The 19,754-nt window shown below is 38.9% G+C and overlaps 1 protein-coding gene across 1 annotated transcript; it reads right to left on the reverse strand.

Annotated features, from left to right (window-relative positions):
• Nucleotides 1-6,752: 6,752 nt before the first annotated feature.
• Nucleotides 6,753-16,623, reverse strand: LOC124145454 (post-GPI attachment to proteins factor 3-like). Its single transcript, XM_048386411.1, has 7 exons — nt 15,859-16,623; nt 12,205-12,354; nt 11,519-11,581; nt 9,646-9,707; nt 8,549-8,682; nt 7,899-8,103; nt 6,753-6,929 (listed from the first exon to the last, which is right to left on the reverse strand). Exons 1-7 carry the CDS (start codon nt 16,132-16,134, stop codon nt 6,863-6,865), a joined length of 957 nt encoding a protein of 318 aa, XP_048242368.1. The 5' UTR covers nt 16,135-16,623; the 3' UTR covers nt 6,753-6,862.
• Nucleotides 16,624-19,754: the final 3,131 nt, after the last annotated feature.

Genomic DNA, 19,754 nt, shown 5'->3' on the forward strand with positions numbered 1-19,754 from the left:
AAGCCAAGTCGGTTCCTTCTGCTGGAAAGGTGATTGTTTCGGTCTTTTGGGATTCCAAGGGTATTCTGCTGATTGACTATCTTCAAAAAGGCCAGACTATCAATGGAAGATATCATGCTGACCTACTGAGACAGTTGCGTGAAGTTGTCAAAGCTAAGCGACGGGGAATGCTCACTAAAGGAGTCCTGTTCCACCAAGACAATGCTCAAATAGCAAAAGCCAAATGAAAATAAAATTATTCTCTAATTTATATATTTTGAAGATGTTATGCCACTCATTGGTGGGGATATAAGTGTAATAATACAAGTTCCTAGGATGTTTGTGTTATGCTATTTTTTAAGATTATTTTAATTATTCTTCTCATACACAGAAACACAGGAGGTAAATATCTAGGAGTATACACTCATAACATTGTACAATAGGCGATGATGTTCACACTATATATGTAGGAGGGTATGTACAGATTCGACGTAATAAGCGCTCACGGTGATATTTGCTAATATATTGGCAAGTGAACAATCCCAATTAGCACCCCTTCCTATTGATCAATGTACACAAGACTTATTTATTCGTGTATAATACGCACTCGTGTGTTATATGCACCCTTAATTATGGGCAATTAAATCCTGGAAAAATATATCTGTCGTATATAAACAGTTCAGGCCGTCAGCATAAACCACGAAATTTATCTTTCAACTCTGCTTTTTTTCACCAAAATAATATTCTCATAAGAGCCCCCTATTTCTAATTTTGAGAGCGCCCTGGGCGCTTATTACGTCGAATACGGTAATATAATTATACTATTATTTTGAATATTACTGAGTGTGTCATTAAACATCAAACAGAGAATATGATTCACAACAGTGTTAAAAGGGGTACAATTACATTTGTACTATTCAAGGAATTTCTAAGCCCCAATACCTCACAGCCCTCTGGCAACTGATGCGTGTATTTTTGTTTGTATTCTCAAGTTCCAAAGTCATTTTTGTAAATATTATTATCACTATAATGCAAGAATTTTGTGGTAACAATTATTTAAAATCACTCCATTTGATTATTGTGTACATGATGATAAAAGCAACTATTTATTTTATTAATGTTGGAGGTGCATGTAACTGCTTCAAGAAATAAAAGATGCGGAATGTGAGAGAGTTAACTGTGAAACTCATTGAACCATTCCTGGTAGCTTATTGACATATATACATTGCAGCTTTCATTACCATTTTGCCTGCAAAATCTCCTCATATATATGGAGAGACCATTAATTTTTTTATGGTCTCTGATACATTTGGAATCTAAATAATATCATTTAATATGATTAAAATAATTAGAAAGGCTTCAAAATTACCAACTTATGACAAATAACATATATTTCATAAACTCATTACTAATAGAGAATTGAAATTGTTATCTCATGCTCTGTCATCATTGACATTAAAATTTGCAAGACAAAGCAACAGTAAGAGTTATCCTCCCTTCACAACGATCAAAATTGTCGTCTGGTCATTGCAGTGGAAGGCCAAGTGGCTGAAGCTTTTAAAGCGAGAACGTCAAGGTAAATGATTATTCCTTTACTTTTTACTTTTTTTTCTGTGGTTTCTATCAAGGCAGGTACAGATCTAGCACAATGTCATACATTATGCAGTCAGTTTTACGAAATTGTGTTTATCCCAGTTCTGGTCGCTACACCTTTCCCAGACCCAGCCAGCCTTCATCACCGCGTCCGTGTCTTTTATATAATAAATTAATATGTAGAGAGACCATTCAGTGGCGTAAATATAAAATACTAATTTCATCATTCTAGCTGTAAAGTATTGACCATGATTTCCCCACACTCAATATGAACAGTCTGTATTTGTCCTTTTCCCATACCAATTTTCGCCTCTGGTTTAGTTAATATGGAAAATACATTTCCTCTTATATAATGTGAACTGTGACATGCCAGTGGACTAAGTCTATCAAAAAATCATTGTATTATACCAACTTTGGGGGTAGCGAGGAGGATTTTCAAACACCCTATAAAGGCAATATGAACAGTCTGTTGTTGCCCCTTTCCCAGACCAATGTTCGCCTCCCGTTTGATATGGAAAATACGTAAGTCTGGTTTTTTTCTATATAATAATAATGTGTAGAGTGACCTGACAGAGTCGTTAATATGTAAATATAATTGAATTGTACCAATTGTGTGAGCAGTGTTGATGATTTTACTACACCCTTTATTCAAGGCAATATGAAGTTTGTAGTTGCCCCTTTCAGGGACCAATTTTCGCTCCGCCTATAAATTTATATGGAAAATACAAATATGCTATTTCTTTTAAACCAATGTGTAGAGCGATCTGTCGGTTGTCGCAAAAGGTCTTTGTGTTATACCAAGAGTAGGGTACCGGAGATGATTTTCCCAAACCCAATACACAAGGCAATATGAATAGTATGTAGTCGTCCGTTGCCCAGACCAATGTTCGCCTCCCCTCTAATTGATACGGAAAGTACGCAAGACTGTTTCTTTGATATAAAAATATGAAGAATGACCTGTCAGTGGCGTTAATATAAAAGTATTCATTGTAGTATACCAAGTAATGCTAGCTGCCGTCTCTAACCAATGATAACATGGTTTCGTCGGATACACTTGTAAAATTGTGTGTGTGTAAACAAAATGAAATGTCATCATGGTCATTGAAAATAAGACAGAGCCCATAGACCATAAACATTAAAACATTATTCATTTCCTTGAAATGGATGTGTGCAAAAATATCAATACTACACAAACACAACCCCTGCATGAAACTTAAGGTACTAGGGACCAAATTAGCCCTGAAATATCAAAAAGAATCATACACATAATACAGAATTACAAGGATAATGAGTGTGACTATAGACTTAGAAAGGTGTACAAACTAACAGGTTTATGGGTGATAGCGTGAAGTGGTTGTGTTGATGGGTTGATGTTTGGGTGGGTCATGTTTGCTGAGGCAAGAGCCTAGAGGGGCACCTTGTATGTTTAAATTAATGAATGTCATATAATTGTGTAGGAAGGGATTGGAGTATTGAGCACTATTTCTTATGAACAAATGTAGTAAAATCTATTAAAAAAATACATTTGTATACTTATCCTGCACTACTCCTAATTCATTTACTGCTGGATTTTTTACAGAAAGACGAATCTGTGCGAGGTCCAGCTGCAGAGAAGTTGTTCCATTTATGTGTGTGGCCGATTATGTTTCTAGGTTTGTCAGCACCATACCCGTGCTCGTGGGTTTCACCTACGTGGTAAACGTTTGAGACCTGCATCACTTCGGGCTTTCCTCCCACATTAAGCTGACACGCTGTGACATAACTGGAATAATGTTAAAAGCGAAGTTAAACCCAACTCACTCACTCACATACCTAAGTTAATCTGCAACTTCTTGTCCCAGTCTGAATGAACATGTCATGTATAAAATAGATGCATGAAAAAGTGAACAGAATAACCTCGGCTATTCTCATAAAAATGAAAAATTTGAAAAAAGCATTCAAAAATTTATTGCAAAAGTATGAACATAGAAACATATTTCTCTTCAAGAATCTTCATCTTTACGCTCAAGATATGCACAATGACACATTACACATAATCATTATGAAACAATAGAAACAATAATTACACCCATCTATGGCCACAATCAATTATTATTAGTATTATTATTATCATTAGTATTATCATAAGTATTATCAAAAGTTTCTCCAAAGTGAAAACTCATTAAACTCAGATCTTAGTTCCCGCTACTGCTTAACTATAACAGAAGCGAGAACTGAGATCTGATTTTAATGAGTCTGCTCAAAACCACCTCCCGGCGTGAATGATTGGCTCAAAACATCTGCAAGCCAAAACAATAAAAACAGAGCTCGGCCAAACATGTGAATCCATTTCCAATATGGAGTTCTCCCTGCTGGTCAAGAAGGCATAGTTAGGCACAGAATTATTTTGCAAGTTTTACATTTAACAGGAAGTGTTCGCCGTTGTTCAGTTCAGCAATAGCTAATTTCTCCCCGGGATGTGACAGAGATGTGTAGCACAAGAGTAGACACTAGATTCTGCACACAAGGCCATCTTAACATTAACATCAAGTCTTGATTTCACAGCTCAACAGATACAAATGTTTCACATACACAATGATAATTATCATAAGACACATCGGTGGCGTACAAGTGCATAGCACAAACTCTATTAACATGAAACAAGACCATCACCATGTTACTACAGAATAGATGCCTCAATTGCCTTGAGGATAGAGAGTCTGCCAAGAGAGCCAAAGGTCGGTGGTTCGATCCCTCGCGGCGTCATACAAAAAGATGTTTAAAGATGGTACTTGTTGTTACCCTGCCTGGCACTCGGCATTAAGTGATCAAACAAGGACTGGTCAGCTCAGTCAGTATACTGTGAGTGGGGTATTGATGTTAAAACTGTGGCATGGTATCTCAGTGGGCTAGCACTATAAAACCGGCTTAAGTACAGACTAGTTCAAGCAGCCACACACACGTGCATGCTTGTCACTATATCAGTGCAGTAATCTTGAACAGGATGTTAAACCCCATTTGACTTCACCTCACGACAGAACATAATCAAACAATCTTTTCTACAAGTTCTTTAGATTTGTCAATATTACGGAATAATAATTATAAGGAGAAATGATCAGTTTTGTTTCTAATACTTTGTGGCATAGATTTATCACAATTCATACTTACACCATTCATCAATTTGAGCATCCATCAGTTTACCACAAATCAAGTTTGATTTTCTTTGCTTAATGCCGCACTCAGCAATAATCCAGCTATATGACGATCCCATAAGTCGCCTATGCTGACGAGCATGGGTTGCTGTAAGATGAAGTGTCACTCATATTTTCGCAGAGGCAGGTATGAGACATAGCGATGTCAGTGTGTCCTGTGACTGGTCTTGTGGGGACACTGTTTTTCAAAATCCTCACCCCATCTCTGTTTAGTGAGTGAGTGAGTGAGTTGGGTTTAACCCCGCTTTTAACAGTATTCCAGTTATATCACAGCGTGTCAGTTTATTGTGGGAGGAAGGCCCGATTTGATGTAGGTCTCAGACGTTTACCACTTCGGCGAAACCCACGAGCACGGGTATGGTGCTGACAAACCTAGAAACATAATCGGGGCGAACCCACAATCATAGGTTTCTGGCGTGCCCAAGGGACGCAACTCTGCACAGCGAATCGCGACACCCGTGCCCCCATCTCTGTTTATGAAATATGACAGGAAACCTGGACACATTTTCATCCATGACTGCCTCTGTTTATGCACTAAGGATTGATGTAAGAAAACTGACCAATCTGAGATATACTTCGAGGATATAGTTTACAAAACACATCTATACCATGAACTGTGATATCCCAATTCCAGTAACTGAATACAATGGTTTCAATACTTCCATTTAATGTATTAAATCCTTAACTGGCATTCACTTCAACATTTTCAAACATGACCAATACAATATATTACACTAGCATCACAAACACGATACACACAATTTGAATACAGTCATCCCCCATACAGACCATAAACGTACATCACATATCAAAGTCACGCTACAATATAACATCAGCAGCAGAAATCACAAGAAAACAGTCGGGAACTTATCTAGACCTGCTCCAAGGTCCATGTATGGCCCAATGCATTCAGCTAATATCAGTGAAAATGACAATAGTGGAATAAAACATGTCCCAATTCACATTATTTACTTGTAATTACATCTTCCCGAGGCAAGGGAGTTTACTGACTATAAAAGTCAAGATTCCATCCTTGCCGAACTACGCTGGTATTATGGAGTTACGGTTTGGCTGGACTGACGAGTCCAGGTATAGACCAATCAAAATCGTGTCATGAAATCGGTATGTGGTTAGTAAACTGCCGTGCAGATTTCGATCGATTGCAGGATTTGCAAAGCATGTGTACCATCAATTCGGCGTGAAAAGATACTTTCCAAATCTTTTCATGTTTATAATCAAGGTGCTCACATGATTTGATACACTTTGCATTTTGGGGGGGGGGGGGGACGGGGGATTGGGAATGTTTTTAAGATAAACTTTCAACAGGTTTCATTACAGTATCTGAAATAATTTATTTATTTTGATAGTGGCTGTAAATGGCTAAACATTATTTTACTTTTTTCTTGTTGGCAAAATATATACCCAGTGCACTTTTTATTTTTTTTTATTTTCCAACCTTTCAATTTTGGGGAGTCAGTGGATTTGTAAAAGTCTGGGCTCAGTATCAGCAGCTAAAGTGAACCACTCCATGTTGGAGAGGTGCGACACATTCATATACCAGTCACAAATGTAAGGTGCCTTGATAAAAATATTTCAGTGCATCAACTACCTTAAGGTCTTCAAGTGGCATTTAGAAGCATTCATGACCAACTCGTGTTATTCCGGGACAAGCCAAATAGCGACTCATGCCCATCTCATGGCCATTTGGGCGACCGGGGTCCGTCTTAGTGCAAACAGGCGTACCTAAAACAACTGTCTACTCATTGGTTCACATATATTTCCCCATATATTATATATATTGCATATGCAATTTAAAGCATATCGGGGCATGCGGAATTATACAGTATGATTGAACACATTTGACTGTGTCTTAGGTATATTTTTAGATGCAAGACATCTAAAATCAAAAAAAATTTCTGAGGGATTCTTTGACGAAGAACTATAAATCATACGCACATTCTGATTGGTTTGTCTTATTTTCACACATAACATTCATCCATAGCGGACGAGTCTTCTTGCAGGTTACTCCTTTGTGTTGTTGATGATGATGCTATCTGTAGTTGTTGTTGTTGCTGTTGTTGTTGTTGTTGTTGTTGTTGTTAATCCAGTTTGAGTGCCATGTCTTCTTCCCACTGCTTCAGATACAGGGAATCGTCTATGATAAAACTGAAACAAAGGACTATAAAGCTAACACCAATTCTCATGAAACAGGCACCATTTGCTTCTGCTAAACAAAGATCTCAGGACATTCCATTATAACAGTATAACAGTATATTCCATTACATCATAACGACCTGAAGCGAACTTTGACTGACCATGGCTTACATGAAGTCGACATTACGACATTAGACAATTTATCTTAAAAAACATCCTCCTCTCTCCTCTCCCTTCAAACCCCTCCCCAAACTCAACAACTGAAACAAAAGTACATTCTGGCGGTAGCAGTAACGAGAGCTAAGATCTGATTTTAATGACATTTGTTTAGTGGTAACAGAACTAAGATCTGATTTTAATGACATTTGTTTTGCAGTAGCAAGAACTAAGATCTGATTTTAATGACACTGTTTCTCAAATGAATATGTTAATGTTCAGCATAAATCATAAACAAATGCACAAAGAGTATGTATCTTGTCTCCAGATGTTTGTAATTAACATGATATAGACACATCCTTCACATGTAAAACATACGATTCAAAGGAGAATTAAAAAACGAAATTAGTCAGTATGTACTGTGACCCCAACGACAGGAACCACGGCAGCGTAATTCGGAGGGATGAGGTGTGGTGAAATTGGGTTTAATGTCGCATCCAACATTATTGCACTTATATAGCGACGTGCATGCAGGTGTGTATGTGTGTGGCTGCTTGTACTAGTCCGGACTGATGCAGATTTATAGTGCTAGCTCACTGAGATACCATGCCGCAGTTTAACATGAATACATCACTCAGACACAGTATACTGACTCCGAGTCCTTGTTTTAGCCCCTTGTGCCAAGTGCCAGACAGGGTAACAACAAGTACCATCTTTTAACGTCTTTTGGTATGACACGGCCGGGGATCGAACCCCGGACCTTCCGCTCTCCGGGCGGACGCACTACCACAAGACCACGGAGGCGGTTCGGAGGGATGAACTCACCTGTACCACAGCAACCCGAGGGGAGCCGTCCCAGCATGCCACAGTGCATGTGCATCCAGCATCCACCAGAATGGCGGAAAGTCAAACACCTCCAGCAACAACAACGCATTGATTCCTAAAACAAAAGCAGCACACTTCCACACATAGCGTTGTTTCTTGTACTTCACGCCGCACCATATCAACCATCCGACGCTGTTCCCCATGCCTGCAAGAAATTTGTTTTGTTTTTCAAAAGTGTTCATACCCATGAGGCCAAGGATATGAGCCATATTACTGTTCATACTTTCCACTAAGCATTATCATTCTCACCTTGTGGTCTATGGGCTGGTTCACATTAATTGCTTAATTGGTTGCTCGATGTTATTTTACTGATGTGATTGGTCGTTAGGAGGGACATCCCATGATGCTGCTACACATAAAATAAATGCTTGTGATTCCTCGACCATAAAAAACTTCATGTAATATTTTCATTTTAAAACTGTTTTGAAATTTGAGTCCTATATTCTCTGAAAATTTCATTCTTACAGCCAAAATTAAAATGTAGAATCTTAAATTAACGGATGATGAACAGCCGACGGGGATATTACACCATGCCATAACCTCAACTGACTTCAGAAATATTTTGGCAGAGAAGAAAACTTCAAACTCACCAAAGAATAAATTTATCTTCATGTTATAACCGTAGTCAAACCTGGTGCAAGTGAGAAAGCGGATGTGTTGTGCGTAGATCACGAGAAGGAACACACCCACCACCCACTGACGCCTTCCTTTCGTCCCCAGAATCCTAGACACATTCAAAAGCAACGTCATCATCACAACCATAGTCACCATCATCGTCAACTAATCAACATCGTCAGTCAGTCACAATAATAATAATTATAATCATTGCCATCTACATTCCCATCCCTATTAAAGTCATCATCATTATCATCATCATCATCATCATAGTTGTCATCACTGTCATAAACATCATTAACATCATCATAAACATCATCAACATCAACATCATCATCATCATCATCACCACCACCACTAAGTTGTCACTGCAGTCATGTTATGTTCATCAACAATGTATTACTGCAATCTTGACATGTTTTCTTTTCATCATTGTGGTATATATGCTATGCAGCCACGTAGTGGTATAGGGGAGGTAACTATGTAGGGTAACTCTTCATGTGCGAGGTGCGTTACATGTACTGAACTTCACATGCGATATAACACAATTGCTCGGCGGGGTCAGCCATCTTAGATGTTAAGCACGACTGTTACAAACCTGAACAAACATTAGAACCTACTCAAGACTTGTCATACGACAGATACAACCAGAGCTACAGATAAGCTGCGTATTTGCATAAAATACCCCCCAAAACTATTCAAAATCCAATTACATTAAAAAAAACTTGCGTTCAGAAACGCATTAAATGGAAAACTCAATTTTTGAAAACAGCATGCGTGAATACCCAATGAAGCTTTTGAATTTTTTACACAATTACGAGCTTATTTACCTTTGAAGTCAAGCCTATATTTAGGACTGTTATTTACATTTAAAACATTTTTTTATTATTTTTGAAATCTAAATTTTTGAAAAAATATGGGTTACCCAATGAAAAATGTAATAACCCAATTAAAATAAAAACCTTCGAGTAAAAACTCAATTGCTCAAAAAGTCATCTGGAGCTCTGTACAAGAATCATCTTTATCATTGGTTTCAATCTAATGAACACTTACAATTCTTCTCTGTACTCACCTGCAGCTGAAGATAAACACATTGTAAAGCACAATGGAAAAGGCAGAGAAATAGTCCATTTTCTGAAACAGAGACCATCTTTATCATGTGTATGTCGATCAGTTTCCATGGTAACACATGACGACGTAAAACACTGTCTTCAAGAAATATATGTGAATTTCATCATGGAAATGTTATTCCCGAAAGACAACAGCTCCCCTCTCCATTCAGACGTACAAGGGACATACACATTAATTCCCACAGATTTTTAAATTATAATTAATTGCAAACATCAGGGGGCACGGGTGGCCCAGTCGTCTAAGGCGCCGCGATTCACTGTGCAGAGTTGCTTCCCTTGGGCACGCCAGAAACCTATGATTGTGGGTTCGAATCCCAGTTTGCCCCGATTATGTTTCTAGGTTTGTCAGCACCATACTCGTGCTCGTGGGTTTTACTGAAGTGGTAAACGTCTGAGACCTGCATCACTTCAGGCTTTCCTCCCACATTAAGCTGACACGCCGCGATATAACTGGAATACTGTTAAAAGCGGCATTAAACCCAACTCACTCACTCACTCACTACAAACATCATGAATGGCTGATTGGTTAATTTTCATGATTATAATTGTGAACTTCTTTAAGCAGCATTCTAATCTTGCTTAATTTATTCCAATTCAATCATAAACAATCTCAGATCTTTGACTCAAATACGATACCACTCTGCTTGTAGGTCTAAGGAACCCTCCACAGGCAGTTGTGTCATGTGAACTTTCTTCTTAGCCAATCAGCATCAAGACTCCAAAGTCTTGGTATGAGGGAGTGAAGCACTCAGACCAGCATAACTGATTTCTGTATCTCGAAAAACAAACTAAAACCACAAGTTCCAAATGCAGATAAGTAAGTCTGTGCCATTATATTTCCGTAGATATTTTCATACACCCTATCTTTCAGAGCACCATAGCTTCTACACCCAAAACGGGTGATCATTTGTGGTCTGTGTGGGTTTCCATCTGTACAAATCATTATTTTTGAATCACCGCAAATAAATGAAGCCGGCAAGAGCTGAATCATTTTAGAAAGTGAATGTCTGATTAGATAAAGAATCTACACAATCTTTATTTTGAAGGTCAAAATTTGCTCCTGGTTGAGGTGTCCCAAACTTAACCAATGAGGAGGTATCATATTGGAGTGAGTGAGTGAGTGAGTTGGGTTTAACGCCGCTTTTAACAGTATTCCAGTTATATCACGGCGTGTCAGCTTAATGTGGGAGGAAAGCCCGAAGTGATGCAGGTCTTAAACGTTTACCACTTCAGTGAAACCAACGAGCAGGGGTATGGTGCTGACAAACCTAGAAACATAATCGGGGCGAACCGGGATTCGAACCCACAATCATAGGTTTCTGGCGTGCCCAAGGGACGCAACTCTGCACAGCGAATCGCAGCGCCTTAGACGACTGGGCCACCTGTGCCCCCTGTATCATATTGGAGAAAAAGATCTGATTTTAATAAGATTGATTAGCAACACATTTTGAATTTGTTATATTTAACTTATGATGGTGATAATATGTACCAGCGGGCACACATATGAAGCTACATGTATGTTATTGACCAGAGGGCCTCTCCCCCAAAATATTCTTGTGTTTCAGGTAACCTGACCGACCCATTGTTCCACTTGCTATCCAAAAGTTCTATGGAAACAGACGTCAAGAATCCCACATTTTCATTCCGATAAAACATTGAATGTTTCCACATGTTATAATTGCTGTTACTATTCTGATCTAAATATGAAAGAAAAATTGCAACTAATATCATTTCTGAATATGCCCTACAGGCCTTTCTGATTGGTCCATGCTCCCTGAAACAGCAGTAGGTGGTTTTGGCCAAAGTGTACCTTACCTCGGTGAAGTTGGTTTCTCTTGTATGGAAGACAGTGGACCACGTCCAAGCATTAATCGCAACCTGTAAACAATAAATCAATTATTTAATTTTATACACATTTTTAAAAACAGTGTGATGGGAGGCACGTTTGATTCTTTGTGCAAGACATCTGTGTACATCAACTATCAGACCCATGAAGATCCGGGGTAGAATAGGTCTTCAGCAACCCATGCTTGCCGTAAAAGGAGACTATGCTTGTCGTAAGAGGCGACTAACAGGATCGGGTGGTCAAGCTCGCTGACTTGGTTCTTGGTTCATGCATGCATGCGGCGTTAAACAACAAACAAACAAACAAACAAATGAAGCATGAATGTTTAACATGTTCAGTAGGGCGATGTGGTGTTCTCCATCAGGTTTGTTTGTTTGTTGTTTATTTTGTTTGTTGTTTAACACCGCACTCAGAAACATTCCAGCTATATGACAGCGGTCTGTAAAAAAGTGAGTCAAGACCCGACAATCCAGTGATTGACATCATTAGCATCGAACAACGCTATTTGGATATGATGACATGCATCAACCAAGTCAGTGAGCCTGATCAACCTATCCTGTCAAGCATAGTCACTTTTACGGCAGGCATGTGTTGCTGAAAACCTATTCTAACCCGGATCTTCACGGGTACGTCGGTGAGTGAAGTGTTAACCTACCATAGCCGCCCCGTGCCAGACGTAGTAGAGAGGGCAGGACTTGGACACCTGCGACCGAAACCAGATCAGCCCCAGATGGGACAAGGCATTGAGGATGGAGAACAGAGTGGATGCAGGCTCCTGTATCCCAAAGAAGCGGACAAACGGCCACTTGGAAAAGAAAGATTAAAATTTGACTGTAAAAATCGAGTATTACTTAGTTGATGTTTTTGTCTGAAATATGTCCATATGTTTTTTTTGCTTCAATACAATATTTATTTACAATTCAAACTATTTAGACGAGTTGAAGAGATCTTAACAAAATCAGCCTCAGGTTAATACACGTACATGTACAAAGTTTGGATGAAAATCCTTCAGGGTTTTCAAGTTAGGAAATGAAATATGGACGGATGGAGGGACAGACAGACATTATATGGTACATGTTATATGCTGGGGGGATAAAAAGGGTATATCTACACAGGTCAATATCATTAAAATCAGATCTTAGTTCTCGCTACCACCAAACAAAGATCTGAGAACACACCATTATGGGTCAGACCAACGTTGTGCGAACTTTGACCGACCAATGAAATGACTGACAAGAAGTTGACATTAGCCAATCAAAAGGCAGCTTTCTCATGCCTTACAGCACTACCTTCAAATCGGCGACTACGTTCATAAATATTTTGACAAATTCTCGATTAAAAAATTGAAACCTGAACAAAAGAACCTTCTGGAATAACAAATGGTCTAGATTGTATGGATTCAGTCATTAAGCCTGTAACTATCGTACCGAATACCCCGTGTTTAAGTTTTCGAAGTTGCATGATTACAAAACACATTCCAACTGTCACTTTCATGATCTGGTAAGCGACGCTCTGATTGGTCCGATGAAAGGTTGTCCTCAGATCTTTGTTTAGCGGTTGCGAGAACTAAGATCTGATTTTAATAAAATTTGACACAGAGCACAAGTGATTCCAACACCTGTATCCAGGGCTTGACATTCATTGCAAAAAAACCACCAGCCAATATGTCTGGTAAACATGGTAAAAAACAGAATATACTACTCAAGCTTTATTGCTAGTTCAATGCATGGGTGAGTGGGTTTTAACACTACAACCAAATGCACTCCAGTTACATCCCAGCATGTCAGCTTAAAGTTGGAGGAAAGCCTGAAGTGAAGCAGGTTTCAGACATTTTAGAAACCCACGAGCACGAGTATGGTGCAGACAAACACAGAACCAATCAGAGAATTGGGATTCAAACCCACAATCAAAGGTTTCTGGCAAGCCCAAGGGACACAACTCTGCAAGCAACTGAGGTGCCTTGGCATGCTTTGACAACCTGACCACCAATGCGCCCCTCAATGCATGAAATATTAGTTGTCAGATATTGAAAGATATATGCACTTCACATGCTTAATCATGTTAATGGCATTGTTAATACCGTATTCGACGTAATAAGCGCCCTGCTCTAATAAGCGCCCACAGCGATATTTGCTAATATATTGGCTAGTGAACAATCTCAGTTAGCACCCCTTCCAATTGATTAATGTACACAAGACTTATTTATTTGTGTATAATACGCATTCGTATGTTATATGCACCCTTCATTATGGGTAATTAAATCCTGGAAAAATATATCTGTCGTATATAAACATTTCAGGCTGTCAGCATAAACCACGAAATTAATGATCTTTCAACTCAAAATAATATTCTAATAAGAGCCCCCTATATCTAATTTTGAGAGCGCCCTGGGCGCTTATTATGTCGAATACGGTATTATTTGATTTATCAGCTGGTCAACTACATTGGGGCGGTCGGGTAGCCTACTGGTTAAAACGTTCGCTCGTCATGCCGAAGACCAGGGTTCAATTCCCGACATTGGTACAATGTGTGAAGCCCATATCTGGTGTCCCCCGCCGTGATATTGCTGGAATATTGCTAAAAGCGGCATAAAACCATACTCACTCACTCACTACAACTGTATTTTTCTTCAGCCCCAAAAATATAATCAATAAATTTGTAAGGAAGTTCTCAGCATGTTCATACTTAGGGTTGGCATATTGGCACATACATCGTACTGCAATATATCGCAATACAGAGAGCTGTATTGCGATACATATTGCAGGGTTTTACGCGACGCAGAAATGTTTGAGTTTTGTATTGCGATACATATTGCAGGGTTTTACGCAATGCAGAAATGTGCCCCCAGTATGCACAAATGTATAGAATGGACGCAGAAAAAATATATTTGCATCTCAAGGGATGTACAACAATGTTCATTGTTCCAAATTCTTGACAAGAAATATTTACTTCCTGTAATTAAAGTAATTATTAGATCTTATAAACAGTCAACAACACCATTTCATTAATTTACAGGACCCTCATATTTCCTGTATTTCCCTTGAAATTAGTAATTAGACTCTTCTGGACCCCTAGTTTTGAAGGTCAAGATAAAACCCTGGTATTGCACTACATATTGGGGCCAAAATTATATATATATTTGTACTTTTCAAATAGAACTTCTTCATTCAATAATCCAGACTTCAGATTGTAAGATGGGTACCTGGTAGTATGGATAAATGAGACTACCTGTGGCAGAGCTCCAGATAACTTTTTGAGCAATTGAGGTTTTACTCGATGGTTTCTATTTTAATTGGTTTATTACATTTTTTTAATTTGGTAACCAATATTTTGTCACTCATCTATTCATCACTCTTTTGGGATTTTCCCAAAATGAGTAAACATTCTGAGATTTACAAAAAAATGAAATAATGTTTTAGATGTACATATAACTGTTCTAAATATAGGCTTGACTATGAAAGTAAATAAGCTCGTAATTGTGTTTTGGAAATTATCTCTGATGTATGCAGGCTGAAAAAGCTTCATTGGGTATTTACGCATTGGGTATTTTTATAAAATACATGCGTTTCTCTGCGCAAGTTAATTGAAAGTAATTGGGTTTTGAATATTTTTAGGGGTATTTTACGCAAATACTGAGCTTATCTGTAGCTCTGACATGGAGAGGCAAAGTAAACATGGTAAAAGTAAAATACCAATACCAAAACTGAAAAAGGTTGGTTTGATTGGTTTGTTGTTTATTGTCGTAAGAGGCGACTAACGTGATCAGATGGTCAGGCTCACTGACTTTGTTGATGCATGTCATCGATCCCAATTGCGTGGATCGATGCTCGTGATATCAATCACTAGATTTTCTGGTCCAGACTCGATTATTTACAGACCGCCGTCATATAGCTGGAATATTGCTGAGTGCAGCGTAAAACAACAAACCAACCAACATGTTGACATGAAAACCAAGTTGCACCAGAAAAAACAGGTTGCACCCAGGTCTCATGAACGTATCAAAGTTGAAACACATGCACATTATCTTGAAGTACCCACAGATTGAAGACATCAAGCCCCCAAAAGCATGACAAATTAAAAATATCCATGATAACACGGCGACTGTTTGAGCAGTATTGTAAATAAAGCTTAGAAATATCAATGTGTTACAAAAGCTGTTGTGTGGACACATAAAGGGTTAGCCACAAATGTGAAAGATTTTGACATGCACTGTGTTCATGTAGACATAACTATTGAGTTGCATTTTTCCGTAATATCTTGCCTTAGTGTATGTTTTATAAAGCTAAATCCATCCCTGGTTCGTCCTTACCTTCCCATGGAACTGAGGAACTCCACTTCCATCACGTCTAAAAGCATCAACAGTTGGCCACATACACTCATATTTACATTCATCCGTACAGTTCCACTGCAACAACTGAAGATGATATGGTTGTTTTTGAAGAAACGTCTCTTCGTTGATACAGTTGCTTGTGTTGCAGTTTTTCACACACTTCTGATAAAACCAGGATCTGTCTCCGACAGAAGCACCCGCCCAGTCGACATATATCATTGACAAGGCTGCCACTGTAAGAATACTGGAATGCATTGTCTGTGAACGTGCTGAGCAAGCAGGTCTAGGGTTGGGGAATTCTTGGTGAAATTCTTGTGTTAATATTTAGCGTATTACCAAGCAACACCATCGACATTAAATATTTATCCAGAAACGCTAAGCCTGAAGTTCAGACTAATATACGATAAGACACGTGAACAAATCAATACACTTAATGTCAATATCCATGCAGCCGGTTTGCGAGAAATTTCACTTGGGCATTCCGCCAGTCTGCTGGTGCTACCGTTCACTGACTGTCATTGCCTATATTCTCGCCACTGCTTAGCGGTCTGTTCGATCTCATACAACGTGACAACCGCTTAGCATGGGTCATAACATGTCAGCAATTGTATTTTGTAAACAAACTACTGATTTCTGAAACTGTATTTGGCACACGTTTGGTCGTTTGACCTGTAGATGAAGGTCCATGTTGACAATAAATAGCACGTTCTCTAATGGGAGTTATCTCCCTTCCGAAGCATTTTGAATACGCTATTTTCTCAACGACTAGTTACTTCTCTACAATCAGTTGGTAAGGTTTTAAACTGAACGAAACGTTTGGTGATTTTGGTGATCTTTATTTCCACACATGCAAGTGAATTAAAAACGTAAAAAGAAAATTATTTGAAGCAAAATTTTGTTTCGGACACCTGTCATGTTTGAAATCCATTTTTCAATACATATTCACCAACGACAAGTATATGAATAATCAATTAATAAAAGTAAGAGAATGTGTTTTTTAAGATGAAATCCTCAAGAGAATAATAAGATAATGATTGTTCTTTATTGAACGGAGAGGTTTTTTCAACGACAGTAATCATTCACTACTAAACTCTGTTTATTATAAGAAACACAAGCCCTTTATTCATCTGCTCCTATAATATAATGCTAAGAAAACAAATCCTTCTGTCACACTAACAGCAAGTTATTGTTGGGTGTTGGGAACTATCCCTTTATTGGTGGAAGAAGTGTCTTTGTTGGTATTGTATTGTCCTGTGGGAAAATCCTGTTGGGAAATGCGTGGTGGGGAATTGTCCTGTGGGCAATGTTCGATTGGGAATTTTATTATATACTTACGTGTGAAAGACTGAATTTACCGAAGTTGAAGAAAGTGATATTTTCATTGAAGTGAATATAACAATTGATATTTCACTGTAGTGAACATAACACTTGCTATTTCACTGCTGTGAACATAACTTTCACGGAACTATTGTCATACAAGAGTGACCTCCCCTCAAATTGTCTCCTTTTATCGTAAGTGTCTGGCCCGTTCACAAACTGTTGACTTCCTTATTACGGTAGTTCCACACTGACATGGCAAAATAAGGACAGATGGTCATTCATGAAGTAAATATCGCTTCATGCTGTTTGTGATTCTCTTGAAAATGTTCCGTTATGAACTGTAAATTTCTCTTAACTCGTCCATCGAGACCGTTCGTATCACAAAGCGCCATTTTTGTTACTTGACCAGCGTGTATTCTTTCGCTTCCAACTGCGATCGCGAAGTTTTCAAGAATATTTGTTGTTAAAGTTGATTTTGTATATACTTATATCTATATGTACGATACAGAAGTTTCGCTACCCTAAATATTTTTGTTATACTTTTGTGTATATTTTGTAAGATTTTGCAAACACGAAACTACTTTTTTAGTCGCAAATACAAGGGGTGGTGACCCGTCCCTGTGTGTTAGGTAGGGAGAATTTACGTTTCAAGGTTTTACATTTGTAATGAAATAAGTAATCTTCCAATAGACAACTACACCAAAAGTATCTACTAAATAGGATATTCTATGTGTCTCGTGAAATATCATGTATATGTCAAAAGACAGAACTGGCCAGGCTTCTTCGTAGAGAAATGTTTTGCACGAATCACTCAGACATCAACATACACAGTGCCAGACATCAACATACACAGTGCCAGACATCAACATACACAGTGCGTGACGTCAACATACACAGTGCCAGACATCAACATACACAGTGCCAGACGTCAACATACACAGTGCCAGACGTCAACATACATAGTGCCAGACATCAACATACACAGTGCCAGACATCAACATACACAGTGCCAGACATCAACATACACAGTGCCAGACATCAGCATACACAGTGCCAGACATCAACATACACAGTGCCAGACATCAACATACACAGTGCCAGACATCAACATACACAGTGCCAGACATCAACATACACAGTGCCAGACATCAGCATACACAGTGCCAGACGTCAACATACACAGTGCCAGACATCAACATACACAGTGCCAGACATCAGCATACACAGTGCCAGACATCAACATACACAGTGCCAGACATCAACATGCTCGCTTTCAGCACCTCGCTATAACGCCACCCCAGCAGTCCGATTCTTCACCCCTCGCATCAACGCGTGTCAGCTTAATGTAGGAGGAAGGCCCGAAGTGATGCAGGTCTCAGACGTTTACGACTTCGGTGAAATCCACGAGCACGGGTATGGTGCTGACAAACCTAGAAACATAATCGGGGCGAACCGGGATTCTTACCCACAATCATCGGTTTCTAGCGTGCCCAAGGGACGCAACTCTGCACAGCGAATCGTGCCACCCGTGTCCCCCTCTCTGTTAATGAAATATGACAGGAAACATGGACACATTTTCATCCATGACTGCCTCTGTTTATGCACTAAGGCTTGATGCAAGAAAATTCCTGACCAATCTGAGATATACTTCGAGGATATAGTTTACAAAACACATCTTTACCATGAACTGTGATATGCCAATTCCGGTAACTGAATACAATGGTTTCAATACTTCCATTCAATGTATTAAAACCTTAACTGGCATTCACTTCAACATTTTCAAACATGACAAATACAATATATTACACTCGCATCACAAACACGATACACACAATTTGAATAAACAGTCATTCCCCATACAGGCCATAAACGTACATCACATATCAAAGTCACGTTACAATAAAACATCAGCAGCAGAAATCACAAGAAAACAGTCAGGAATTTATCTAGACCTGCTCCAAGGTCTAAGTATGGCCCAAGTATGGCACAAAGCCTACAGCCAATGTCAGTGAAAATGTCTATAGAGGCATAAAACATGTCCCAATTCCCGTTATGTACTTGGAACTACATCTTCCCGAGGCAAGGGAGTTAACTGACAATAAAGGTCCAGTTTCCACCCTTGCCAAACTACGCTGGTATTATGGAGTTACGGTTTGGCTGGACTAACGAGTCCATGCATAGTCCAATCAAAATCATGTCATGAAATCGGCATGTGGTTAGTAAACTGCCGTGCTGATTTGCAAAGCATATGTGCCATCAACTCGGCGTCAAAAGATATTTTCAAAATCTTTTCATGTTTATAATCAGGGTGCTCACATGATTTGATGCACTTTGCAAAGTAAGACCCGTTTTATCACAATATAGATCTTAATTATCGATCAAATCGTCTCGACATGGCATCCCTGTCTTGTTTGAAGCAAATGCAAGTGATAAGAGAGGCGGAATCTGATTGGTCTATAGAAGGGACATAGAACGGACGTAACTGGTCATAACTGATGGTGCTACGATTGAGCCCAGAAATTCCAGCCTTGTTCGGCAAGGTTGGAACTGGACTT

This window comes from Haliotis rufescens, unplaced genomic scaffold (assembly GCF_023055435.1).
Source record: "Haliotis rufescens isolate VD_foot unplaced genomic scaffold, xgHalRufe1.0.p SCAF_10, whole genome shotgun sequence".
Lineage (NCBI taxonomy): Eukaryota > Metazoa > Mollusca > Gastropoda > Lepetellida > Haliotidae > Haliotis > Haliotis rufescens.